We start from the raw sequence: 12237 nt of genomic DNA on the forward strand, positions 1-12237 counted from the left end.
TCATTAGAAACATATACTTATAACGTATATACATAAAGGACAGAGTCGTGATTTTTCAAGACTGTCTTCAGGCAACAGTGAGAAGCCCAAATGAAACTGAGTTTTTCTTATAATCATTCCTCCTGTTGATACTGACCATTAGAAGATCTTTGGGGATCATGAAGGATAAACATGTATTTAAAAGTTGATCTGAAGCTAATATGAAGCTTCGTCCAAATGAGTCAAATCTTCATCTTCTATGTTTCAACGTTAGTGTTTTTAGTACCAAAGTCTTTTTGTTACTATTCTTCCACCACAGCTCAACAGGGAAACACTAAGAGGGAATTTGATGCTAAAAAGACTGTAAATGTGTCAGATATCACTGGATATGACTAACTCACACTGATGAAGCTCAATAGAAGCTGATCATCTACTTTTAAATGACTGTGTGGACACACTGTGGATTTAGTCCTCCATCACTTCCATTGAAAGCACATTTGAAGGAGATCTTTTAATAGTCAGTATGAACAGGAGGAATGATTACAGAGAGGAAAACCTCTTTACTGTTGTTATGAACACATGACTGTTTGTTTAAGACAGACTTTAAAAATTGTGAACCTGTCCTTTAAAAGTGCTCAAAGTTGTTATTATGCAGGAAAATGACCCCTGTAAGTGTAAACCAACATTTATGCACCAAAAATTGCACTAAAGATAAAAGAGAGACCGTCTGTTGTTAGTACTTATAGTCTTTGCATGTCGTGTTAGATTTGATACACTCTCATATTGTTGAGCTCACTGTTGGGAAGGAGATTCCTTATCACAGTGAACCTAACTGAAGTTTGGAAAATAAAGGTAAAATCATTAAAAGACAATAAAATCGGATGTCATCCTGTCCCCTTGAGAGCCAAGACATCTTTGTTTAATTAAATTAATGTTGTTTTCTCTTTTTAAAGTACTAAAGTTTAATACTTCCCTAAACTTAAATGTCAATATATCAATCATACAGTGGGCTCGTTCCTTATAGTGCTGCATTCAGGTGAAACTGGACATTAGGATTACCAGGTAGAACATACAGGAATTACTGGAATTACGTCCCTACGGCTCACTAGCATTCAATTGCCTACTTTAGATTTGATCACACCCTGAACAGCATCAGCATAACTCTGTGGGTTTTAGTTTAACAATGCAATAATCTGTATGCTGTAAATTGTTAACTATGTGAAATGGTGTACTACATAAAAGCTGATGAGTAACAACCAGGCAATGGGAACCTACTTCGTGGTGTATGATAGTTTATAACATGTTGTAGAAAGCTGTATTTTATTTTTTACAGCTATTTTTTTTTTTTTTTACAGCTATTCTCATTGTAATTGCATTTATTGGGAATATTGTTATAGCTATTATAACTCAATATTCAGACGCCTTTGAGCGTCGCGGGTTGGTAGCTACTCGTCGTCAGTAAACGTGAGGTTTCCTATTTCAAAATAGAACCACAAACAATCTTAAATCTACCGTCGCCCACTCAGAGCCCAGCCAATCAAAGGAGAGAGTACTCTGGCGCCGTCCAATAATATCACACTATTGCTTCTTCCAGGCAGAACGCAACCCAACATGGCTGCTGCTATACGGTAAAGACACACAACTACGGTTGCACTCGGTAGAAAAGCACACATTCATAAGGATATCAACAGCGACCTAAAAATAACAGAAGGTGAGTTCTCAGACTTCTGCTGTATATATCTATTGGTTGTGTTGTTGCGTAGTTAACGTTAGGCGGAAGCCTCGGTTCTGTTAGCATCTGCGTTTGACATCTAGCCGCCGCTGTGCGGAGAGGACGGCAGCATCAGCTAGAACTGAAACGCGTTTACATTGTTGCACTAATTGTTGTCTACATGTGTACTTTCTACCTGTCGTTAAACATGTCATGCTATATTGTTGTTAACGTTCAACACGACTTATCATTGTCGTCTTTTGAAATGTGGTGCTGCCTTAATTCCCTGAAGTGTTAATTATCTGAAATAACAACATAGTTTAATTGAAGCAACAGTACTTATGAGCTATTGTAAATGTGATTTATTATGAAACGGATATACAGCGGTGCCATCGTGTCGCACTGACTTCTAAATATTTGTTTAAAAACATGTGCTGCGAGGTTTCCCCTCTAATTTAGCGGTCAGTGAAGGCAACATCGCGGATGTATAGTGTAATGGATGAGTTATGATGAGTATAATACTTCTGCTTTGATATGATATATGTTGTTAGGGTTTGGTATCACCTCGGTTTTATCCCTATATATTACAGCTTCTAGAACAGTACCGGTGCCGATATTTTATAAACGGTGGACGATAATAGGCTAATTAATGGCTTTATTATAGCAAGGGCTAAATTGATCAATATGTTAACTCAGTTTTGACATATAATGTTACCTTAATATATAAATAAAAACAAAACACTTTACAAATTTACACAGTAAATAAAATCAAAGCCAGCTACACTCATTTAACACTAAGTAGCAGTTGCAGTATTAATTACAGCAAAATACATTTTTCATTGGGATCAATAATTCTCTCTGTAACAGCAACATTCCTCCATTCTCTGTTAAGTAAAGGCAGAGACTGTCACTGTAATGACAATAGCTGGTCCACATTAAATGACAATCCACTGTAAGTGAGCCTGGTCATGTTAGGTTAACCCTTTAGCAACTTCAGCAGTATGGTAGATCAGCAGGTGGGAAGCAAAGAACAGGAACTTGGTTTGGTCTGGTGGCACTAGTTGTATAGGAAGCGGTGCCATATTGTCAACTGTAGTTGTGCAAACTTGTTAGTCGTCAGCTAAGCATTTAAAATAGAGTCAATTGTAAACTTCAAGTTTAAGGCAATTTGTTCTTTTTATTTCACCGCTGACCACCTTGTTTTGTTCAAGAAGTAGCTCGCTAAGTTCAGTTGTATTGGCCCATTTTGGAACGGTCTTGTCGAACATCTGTTGTCAGGTTCGGTATGGTGTCGAAGTCTGTTCCCCCGTCCATATGCGTTTAACCTTAACCTTCACCTTCACCTTAACCTTAACCTTATCCCTAACCCCACCCACTGGTCCTCTGAGATGTCTTAACCTGACCCCAAGCTTACCTTAACCACAACCTGTTCTCTCTGCTATGCCTAACCATAACCATAACCATAACCATAACCCAACCATGGAGGTGCTGCCACAGAAAATACAATTCTAACAAGGGGGAACTGACTTCAACACATCACTGGCGTCACCTGCTTTGCCTTGTAACATTAACCTAAGATCAGTTTTTCCAAGTTAAAGTGAGAGTTAAGCTGAGGATCATTCACATCCTAACCCGGAGTAGATTTAGACTTGTGAGTGACACGCAGGACATTAAGCTTTTTCCCAGCATAAAGTCAGTCTGTCACTAATGTTTGACTGAGAGCCCTTCTTCAAACAATACACAACATGTTCATACATTATTTAGGATTACACTCCACCACTCTCTGGTTTTTAGGGGGGTTTGATGTTTCTTATTTTGCAGTCAGTGCACCCTCTCACCCTTCACTCTGTCAGTCTCTTTTCTCCTGTGTTTGGCCCGAGCGCTGTCAACTGTCTGCCAATGGAGACTGCTGACTCTGGAGTTCAGTGGGGTTTTTGTGCCAGAGGAAGCTGCTTATGTGGTCAGAGCGAGCGGGCCTGTGTGTCAGTAGATTCGGGGCCTTGGTCTGCTTTTCAATAGAGTTATTATACTAACATCTGGGCACTCTCACTGTAGCCCCAACACCATGCACCACCACAGCATTAAAGCTAACTTTAACGAAGCAGCTGAAACTGGTTTGGTGATGTTAAAAAAAACAATCATGATGATATTTGACATCACAATTCTTAATTAAACATGAGTCAAATTCTTTGTATTAAGGCTGTCTGATATAATGATATATAACGTGTGATGAGAGGAAAAAAAAGTCAAATTTTTATATTTTGCTGTATTATTTATCATTGAGATGCAACGATACATAGTTGGGGGTGACCAACTATTTATACACTGACTTAAAATGAGCTATATTTGGATAGCTGTTATCAGGATATGGAATGACCTATATCGGGATATTAGATTTCAGTCATATCCCCCTTGTATACTGTGTAAAAGTACTGCACACCAATGGGGGAGCGCTGTGCCATGTGGCTACTGTATTATATTATAGTCAGCAGATATTATAGTAAAAATATATATGTATAACTAAACTGTCCTATTGTAGAAGTTGTAAAGAAAACAAGTGAAGTACATTTAATAAAACCCTCGAAGGTGGTGAACGGGATACTCAAAGAGGTAAAGCTAATGCGCCTACAAGGAGGCAGGGATCATTTCATTGGTCAACTGTACACCTGAGGCCTGTACTACGAAGCTGGATTTTCTCTTATCGAGGTAACTTCAGGGTTAACCCTGAGTTTTACGTCCTACAACGCTGGTTCACTTCTTACCGGGGTTAATCACCATGGTAACTTATGCTGAATGGCTAACCTGCTCCGGAGCAGGTTATGTTCTGGATAGAAGATCAACGAGTATAAAAGCACCACCTCCTGACCAATCAGTCCTCTTGGAAAATGGCCCAATCATAGAAGATCCTGTCCACATTGGTGCGCGGATCGTGAGAGGAGCGCTTAGGAGAGAAAGAGTTTTTAGGGACAGGGGTGACATTAAGTTAGTTTAATATTCAACATTCATTTGACATTCAAAATACAAACCTATTATGCACTTCAACCATTTGAGTGAATGATGTCAAACCAACTGTATAACACACAGACTAATATCACCCATGTGCCACAAGGCTTATTTTCAAATATATCTTTTTGTCAATTTTTTTTTACAATTAACATAAATAACCTTCCCACCACTCCAGTTTCAGAACTTGTGTCAGGAAACCTTACAAAAAGTCTCAATAAGAACATCTTGAGAGTAATCGCTGCAAAAGTGCAGAAAAACACAATTTTATTCATATTTTTTAATTGACCAAATTGGTGTTTTGAAAACAACCGGTGAATACATGGGTATACCAGCCTGGCAGCAACCAAGCAGCTAGTCGTTAGCATAGTATAGCCGTGCCGTGCTGTGCTGTGTGTACCCACTGTGGTGTTCAAACGGAAACACTGCCACACACTTCCTCTTAACACAGGAAGACAAGTTCAGCTGGTTGGTTTTTCTGAGAAATAAAACATAATGTGTTAATCAGTTGTGCTACACTCTCATTAATGGACTCTTATTATATTCCACTTGAGAGTGGCTGAGTCACATTGCACTCATGTTAAAATTGGTAAAATGTTCATTTAATATAAAACAAGTTAGAAAATGTTTACAGTGTTCTAACTCCGTAGAATACTGGATTGTAGGTGTCAGACATGCTTATTAACTGACACATGTAATCTATCTTCTATCCACAGACCTCTACATGACTGTTATGAAGAGGATCTCTGTCCTGCACCTGAGCAACAATTAACCTTCCAAATATAAGCCCCACATCCCAGAGTTCCCTGCTTCCCTCTGCTGGTCCTGCAGCTGTGGGCGTGCCTCCTGTCACACTGGCAGAGGAGGCGGGGCAGGAGGTGTTGCCAGGTGGGGGACCAAGGCTGCACCCGCCTGCCTTCTTCACCTTCCTCCGTCCTTACCCGAACCGCCCGATCCGCGGCTTCCACAGGTGGCGGGCTGAGAGGGATCGGCCCGAGACCCCCGAGTTCGCGGCGTCCGGATTTGGATACTGCAGAGCGGCGCTTACGGGGCTCTGCCAGGTGGTGTTGGCTGGTTGAGAAGCGGAGCATGTGGAGTGGCTGTGGTTGCTATGGAGCCGCAGGATAAGAAGCAGGTGAGTTTGGTTGCTTAGCTCAGCATTTGCTTCTGTCCCTCAGGTGGAGAGATGTGTACTGAGCAGACAGAGCCTCTGAGATCAGGCCAGTGCTTAGCTATGCTTCAAAGAGAGGAGTGTGAACTCTCTATGTATTTATCATATATTTATTAGGATGCCAACTAGCAACAGCATTTAAGTATTCACTACTCTTCCTTGGGACGACCACACACATATAGTAATGCACACTTATATATGTGTGCATTACTACACAATTGTAAATCAATCACAATTGCTCAAGAATTCATAGCAAACCATTTTTTTTACACACAAATAAATTGATAGATGTTCATTTTAATTCTACTTGCACATCTGTCTTCCCTCAAGAAACAACAACGACAAAAAGTAATTCATTTCTGAAAAGAGCAGACATGTAGCCTTAATATTAACACTCATTTATGGCATAAGGTGATGCCAAGAGGGAAATACAAATGTTAAACTAAAGAAAACATCAGCTATACTCTTCAAAAGTTTCCATATAGTGTCAAATACAGGCTGCCATTTCTACTGACACAGTCTTAATACTGTGTGAAAAGCCTGTGTGTGTTTGGAATGAAGTCAGAAGGAACTCTGCTATTTACATACTTATTTTGTTATGCTTTATTTATTGTCATCATTTCATTTTATGCATCTTGCGTAATATAAGCTACATAGTGATGACATTGGTCCATGGGTTTTTCAAGGTTTCCATCTTCCTCAAGAGCAGCAAACATCTAAGAACATTTCAAAATTATTAATTATAAAATGTAATAAGTATATAATTTTCATATACTTGTTAAAATGGTCAAGTATCATTCAGCCTCAGTCTGTCAGCACCATAAAAATAAAACTCATTACAGCTTAAGTCTTATTTTATAATCTTGTTTCATTTGGCTCTTTCCATCAGTTAGAATAATATTCTGATGAACACCTTGGTCACGTTCATCCGTATTGACATTGTCCACACAAACTCTCACGGCTCTTTATCACTTCAGATCACCTGTTAGAAAGGGTTAAAAGATCAAACCTCTCTAGTTAAACATAGATGTGTAGGAGAGGCCGTTTCACAACCAGGCGCCGCTCGGTCAACACAACGTGCGTAGGAACGCCGCTGACCTGTTGCTCAACGAGCTCAAAGAAGAGAGCTCTCTGTCTACCTCTTCATTCTCAGCGTTCCCACCACATGTGCTGCGTTATGTTATATAATCATTAACACTGACGGTACAGTCAGAAAGCATGGAGCCGCCCTCCTTCTCAAGGAGATATGAATGTCCTACAAGTCTTAGAGGTAGAGTACAACTCACACTTTCACAATTTAAATCACTTGACGTAACTTTGATTGATTAAGTGAATTATTTCACATTTGTTTTGATATTAATATATTGCAAATGCATTAGTATGAAGAACTGCATGGGACTAAAGATGCCTTCAAATGGACGTACTGTTATAGTATGCATGAACTCTTAAGTGTAACTTCTCTGATGGCTTCAAATTCAGGAACTACGCTGCACTCCAACATTTCTGCACAGGACTAACGATGTCTGTTTATTGCTTAGTGAACATGTCCATAGAAGATAGTTGGTGTTGGTGTGTGCTGAGGTTAGTTCAGCAAATGCATTTGGTCATCCCTTCTTTTGATTTTATTAGGCCTGTCACAATATATTGTCTCAGAAATAATCACCATAAACAATATTGTTGTCATTTGAAGATCATTTTATACCACTAATATTATGATATTATGATAAACTTTGTATATATAATAGTATAATAATGCAAGGGGGGTGGGGGGTGTGATTGGAGAGTGGGTGCTACACTTGTGTTAAAACACATTCATGTCATTATGGTTGAGGACAGAGTTATTTACCTTTAATTCTTCTACAGTCTCCACTCAGGACGTACACAGTGAGGAATGGAGAACACTACTTGTTTAGTCATTGTGACATGAATAGCCTCTTAGCTGCTAATGTGAAGTGTGGCAATACTGAGGTTCAAAAAAATGATCAATGGGAAGTCCATATATAGACGTGATGATGTTGTAAAATAATGTCATTATTGTGACAGGTCTAGTTCTAATCAAAGTTGTCTTTTCTGAACTGAAATTTCACTTTGGATGTAAACTTTAATGATACCTCGACCGTTTCTAATTGTACAAATAGCATCTAAGTCTCATGTAGAGGCTTGTAAATTATATATTTAAATGTAAAATATACTGGCATTTACATACCAACATTTTCAGGAAGAACCTCCTGATTGGTGGAAAACCAGTTTATGATCCTCAGTAGGCAAAACAAAGATTCATATCCTGTCAAATATTCTCAATACTTAAAAAGTCAATTTAATTTACCATCTTCAACATGCTATAGACTACAGCACTTAGTGTCATAAGGGTTTTAATGTTTGGAATATGCAACTAAAAGTCTGTGATGAATGAACAGACCAGAACATCTTATTATCGTCTTTTAATCAAAGTAGTCCGCTCTTCCATTGGTATTATTTGTCATTTAGAAAAACATTACATACACTATGGAAACAAACTAAAAAACCCTATTTTAAAACACATGATAGAGATATGGATAGGTATCATTTAAAAAAATAAATAAAAAAAGAAGTATTTTCCGGTGTAACAGGAGTGTAGTGTGGACACACTTTAGAGCCTTTAGGTGGCATCTTGGCTGCTGAACTGCTAATCACGCTAACTCAAATTCACCATGACTTCACCACCACAGACAGGTTGTAGCTGCTGTGGCAGAGGGTCAATCATATGTTGCATTAAATCCAAGAACGCTTGCATTGATTGGCTGTTAGGAAATCCATACAAATAGTCATATTTTCTATCTCTGGGTGTAAAAAGGATCAATTGCAGGTATCGTTTGATGGGAGACGTTTCAATACTACTTGGTATTGATTTATTTTGGTCGATACCTTAATGGTACCGATACCAAGCCCTAGATATGGTATGATGTCAAAATATATCCATGTATCCATGCAGCAAAAACATACCAGACGTATGCACAAAATGTACAAAAACTAGAGGAACGTTGTTTCATTATTTTTTGGCAATGCAGAAAGATGAAAACGTTCTGGGAAGAGGTGAGAATTATAACCGAGAAGATTATTGATAGACCTCAGCTTGTTTAATGCCTAAAAATGTATTGCACTGTTATGGAAAAAGACTTGATTGACAGGTTTATCCACTCAATGGATAAGCTGGATGTTATCAGGCTTTCCATTATATATATATGTATATGTGTATATATAAATATATATAAATAAATATATATATGTGTAAATGTATATTATGCATATAAAAGGCTGTACTTCATGAAAGGTGGTCTTCATAAAAATATGGTGGGGAAAAAGCAACATGAGGAATGAGAGTAATATATAGAAGAGTGAGGACAAGGCATTAGTTTTGCTAGTGATTTTCAACTTTCAATCAATGCTTAAAACATTGGAAAACGTCCATGGTGCACCATTGACAGAAGACATCAGATTCCCAAGAACATGAATACAAAGATGCTTTTATTCCCTTCTTTTTCCTCTCTTGCTAGTTATCAAAATTACAAACTAAAGCAGCTCAGGCTCTGCAGTATTCAACATTAGAGACGACTCATCCTGCACTGTTTGTATCCTACATGGAAGCAGAGGTTCTAAAGTTAATGCTGTTTCCCACCAGATGCTACTTTTCATTCATATCCATTAAACACCTCATCAGCCGCTCCTCTACACTTCATACTGTGTTTGTCTTATAGACTGTGAAGGAAGGGTCCAGCTAGCGTTAGCTTAGCTTCCCTTCTGTTATAAGTCCTGTTGCAGTAATGGCAAATGAGCAGACTTGGAATTGAAGAGATATAAGGAATAACAAACTATTTTTAGCGCCCGCTCACGCTCAAACCGCACTAATCAAATTACAGATCTAACTTCATCAGTCAGAAGCAGAAATTCCCACTCAGTTGAAAACACTGAATGCAGCGCTGTCACTTTCGGCTTTTACAATTATGACTTATGTATTATTATTTAAAAAATGCAATAATATGAACATATAATGAACATTTTTCCAAAATTCAGTTAATGATTCCAAACAGTTATGAACGTTATAGTTTCATGTTTATTGTAACGGTGCAACAACTGATTATTTTAGCACTCTGCATACATTTACTATTTGAGAAAAAGTTTTTTCTCAGTGTAGTCTTTTATATGAATCTCTCCTTCACTGCAAAATATGCTAAGCTGGCAAAAGTAGAAAAAAAAAGGCCAGGTAGGGTTACACAGGCCAGGTTGGCATTGTTTCTCCCATCAAAAGAGCCTCTTTTTCTCCCCTCACTATGTCTGCCCCCCCCATCCCCTCCCCTCTTCACTCTCTGTAGTGAGGGGTTTTGTTCATTGGTGTCCTGGCCAGCCAGCTGCTGAACCGCGTTGAACTGAATGAGGCTCGGTCGGTGCCAGAGAGGCAGCCAGACCGGCTGTTTTTTTGAATCAGAGTCCAGCTGGCAGCACGCACCCACTCTTGTTGTTTGCAGCCTCAGTGACGAGAGAGGGGAGAGAAAATTTTGGGTGAGGTTTTGCAGCATCACCAACTCTCTCCTCCATCTCTTCAGCTACTTTCCGAAATGTAACAATTCTCCGCACGTATCGGAGCTGCCGGTAAGACGTCGGCAACCCCCCCCTCTCACCCCGGTATCCCAGCAGCAGCAGCAACAGCAGCAGCAGCAGCAGCAGCAGAGATAGAGATTTTTTTAATTTATTTTTTCAAGAGAGGCAGAGCAGAGTCACGGCCGTCATGGTGTTGAAGATGAGAGAGGGGATTTATCTGTGGAAGAGGAGCGGCGTAAGTTGTCTCTCTTCTTTCTGAACAGATTCTCCTCAGTCAGATCTACTGTAGTTATTCAAGTCTTCTGTGTGCAATACAGTGTGAAGCATCAAAGGTTAATCTACATGCTTCCCAGGTTGCAGGCTCGCTCAGGCTTCTCCTCTCTGCGCGTTTTTACGTTCGTTTGGAGGATTTAATTTTTTTTGTTGAGGCTTTGTTACACTGGGGAAATGAGAAGGTATTTATAGCCTGGCTGTGTGGGGATGTAGAGCCTGAAAGCTGAACCCTGTGTGTGTGTGTTTGTGCAAGTTGTGCATGTGCTGGCCTTTGCAGATACACACACACACACACACACACACACAAACACATACACACACATACACAAACATCCTCACAGCGTGACACAGAGTGTGGGAAAAGGTTGCGTTCCCATTAACATTAGATATAGCCGTTTCCTTTCTCTAGCTCCTTGGACGTATGCACCAGGCCTCTGTAATATGAACACAATAAGTCATCTGTTATGTTTGCTGGACACAATGAATGAATGAAGGCAGTGAGATTAGCACTGAACCTCACAATGCTACTATTCTTTTCCTTTTTATATTATTTGTACTGAATATCTTTGGGTTGTGCACTGTTAAATCTATGGAGACATAAGTTGGGCAAGTTGGAAAAATTGTGATGGGCATAAATTAACTGTAAAAACAATTGTCAGTTTAATTGTTGGTGGAAGTCTTTTTGAGTCATTTCTTTGAGTCATTTTTCAAGAAATAAAACCCAGACTAGCTGCTTAAATGAATATTTTGTGTTTTATTTAGTTCTCTGTGACAGTGAACTGAACATTTTTGGTTTGTTGACTGATTGTCAATTGACATTTGAGGACGTCATCTTTAGGCCTGTCACAATAACTTTTGTTGGACGATATATTGTCTCAATAAACAATATTATTGTCATTTGAAGATCATTTTATACCACTGATATAATGATAATATAATAGTATAATGATGCAAGAGAGTGGGGGATGGGATTGGAGAGTGGGTGCTACACAGAGGGGCAAACTATGGGCTGAGACAGAGTTATTTACCTTTAATTCTTCTACAGTCTCCACCCAGGACGTACACAGTGAGGAATGGAGGACACTACTTGTTGACACTACAATGTGACATGAATAGCCTCTTAGCTGCTAATGTGAAGTGTGGCAATACTGAGGTCAAAAAATGATCAAGTCATGTCCATGTATCATAAGATAAGTCCATATATAGACATGATGATACAGATCATTACGTTATTGCACAATAAATCGATACTATAATTATTGTGACAGGCCTAGCAGCCGGGCTATGGAGCTATTTTCCGATCATTATTAAAGAGCTTCGTACATCCATGATTTTATTGATTTCACCTTCAGATTTTTTAATATGAATAATTATGTTATTGTATGATAAGTCGATAACGTAATCATTGTAACAGGCCTAGTCATCTTGAGCATCAGGAAACAGTGATTGACATTTTTTGACGTTTGATTGACCGAACGATTAATTGTGAAAGTAATAGATGAATCAATCATTGAAATCATTGTAA

General features: G+C 38.9%; 1 protein-coding gene across 2 annotated transcripts in view; it reads left to right on the forward strand.

Annotated features, from left to right (window-relative positions):
• Positions 1-1584: 1584 nt before the first annotated feature.
• The window catches only part of tmem94 (transmembrane protein 94), a 41291-nt gene continuing 30638 nt past the window's right edge, over positions 1585-12237 (forward strand). For both annotated transcript variants that reach the window (XM_062442226.1, XM_062442227.1), the window contains exons 1-2: positions 1585-1690; positions 5410-5828. In XM_062442226.1, coding sequence (XP_062298210.1) covers positions 5805-5828 — 24 coding nt within the window. In that variant the 5' untranslated portion in view covers positions 1585-1690; positions 5410-5804. The remainder of the gene's footprint in view (positions 1691-5409; positions 5829-12237) is intronic.

The sequence above is a fragment of the Scomber scombrus genome, chromosome 21 (genome assembly GCF_963691925.1).
Source record: "Scomber scombrus chromosome 21, fScoSco1.1, whole genome shotgun sequence".
Taxonomy (NCBI): Eukaryota; Metazoa; Chordata; class Actinopteri; order Scombriformes; family Scombridae; genus Scomber; species Scomber scombrus.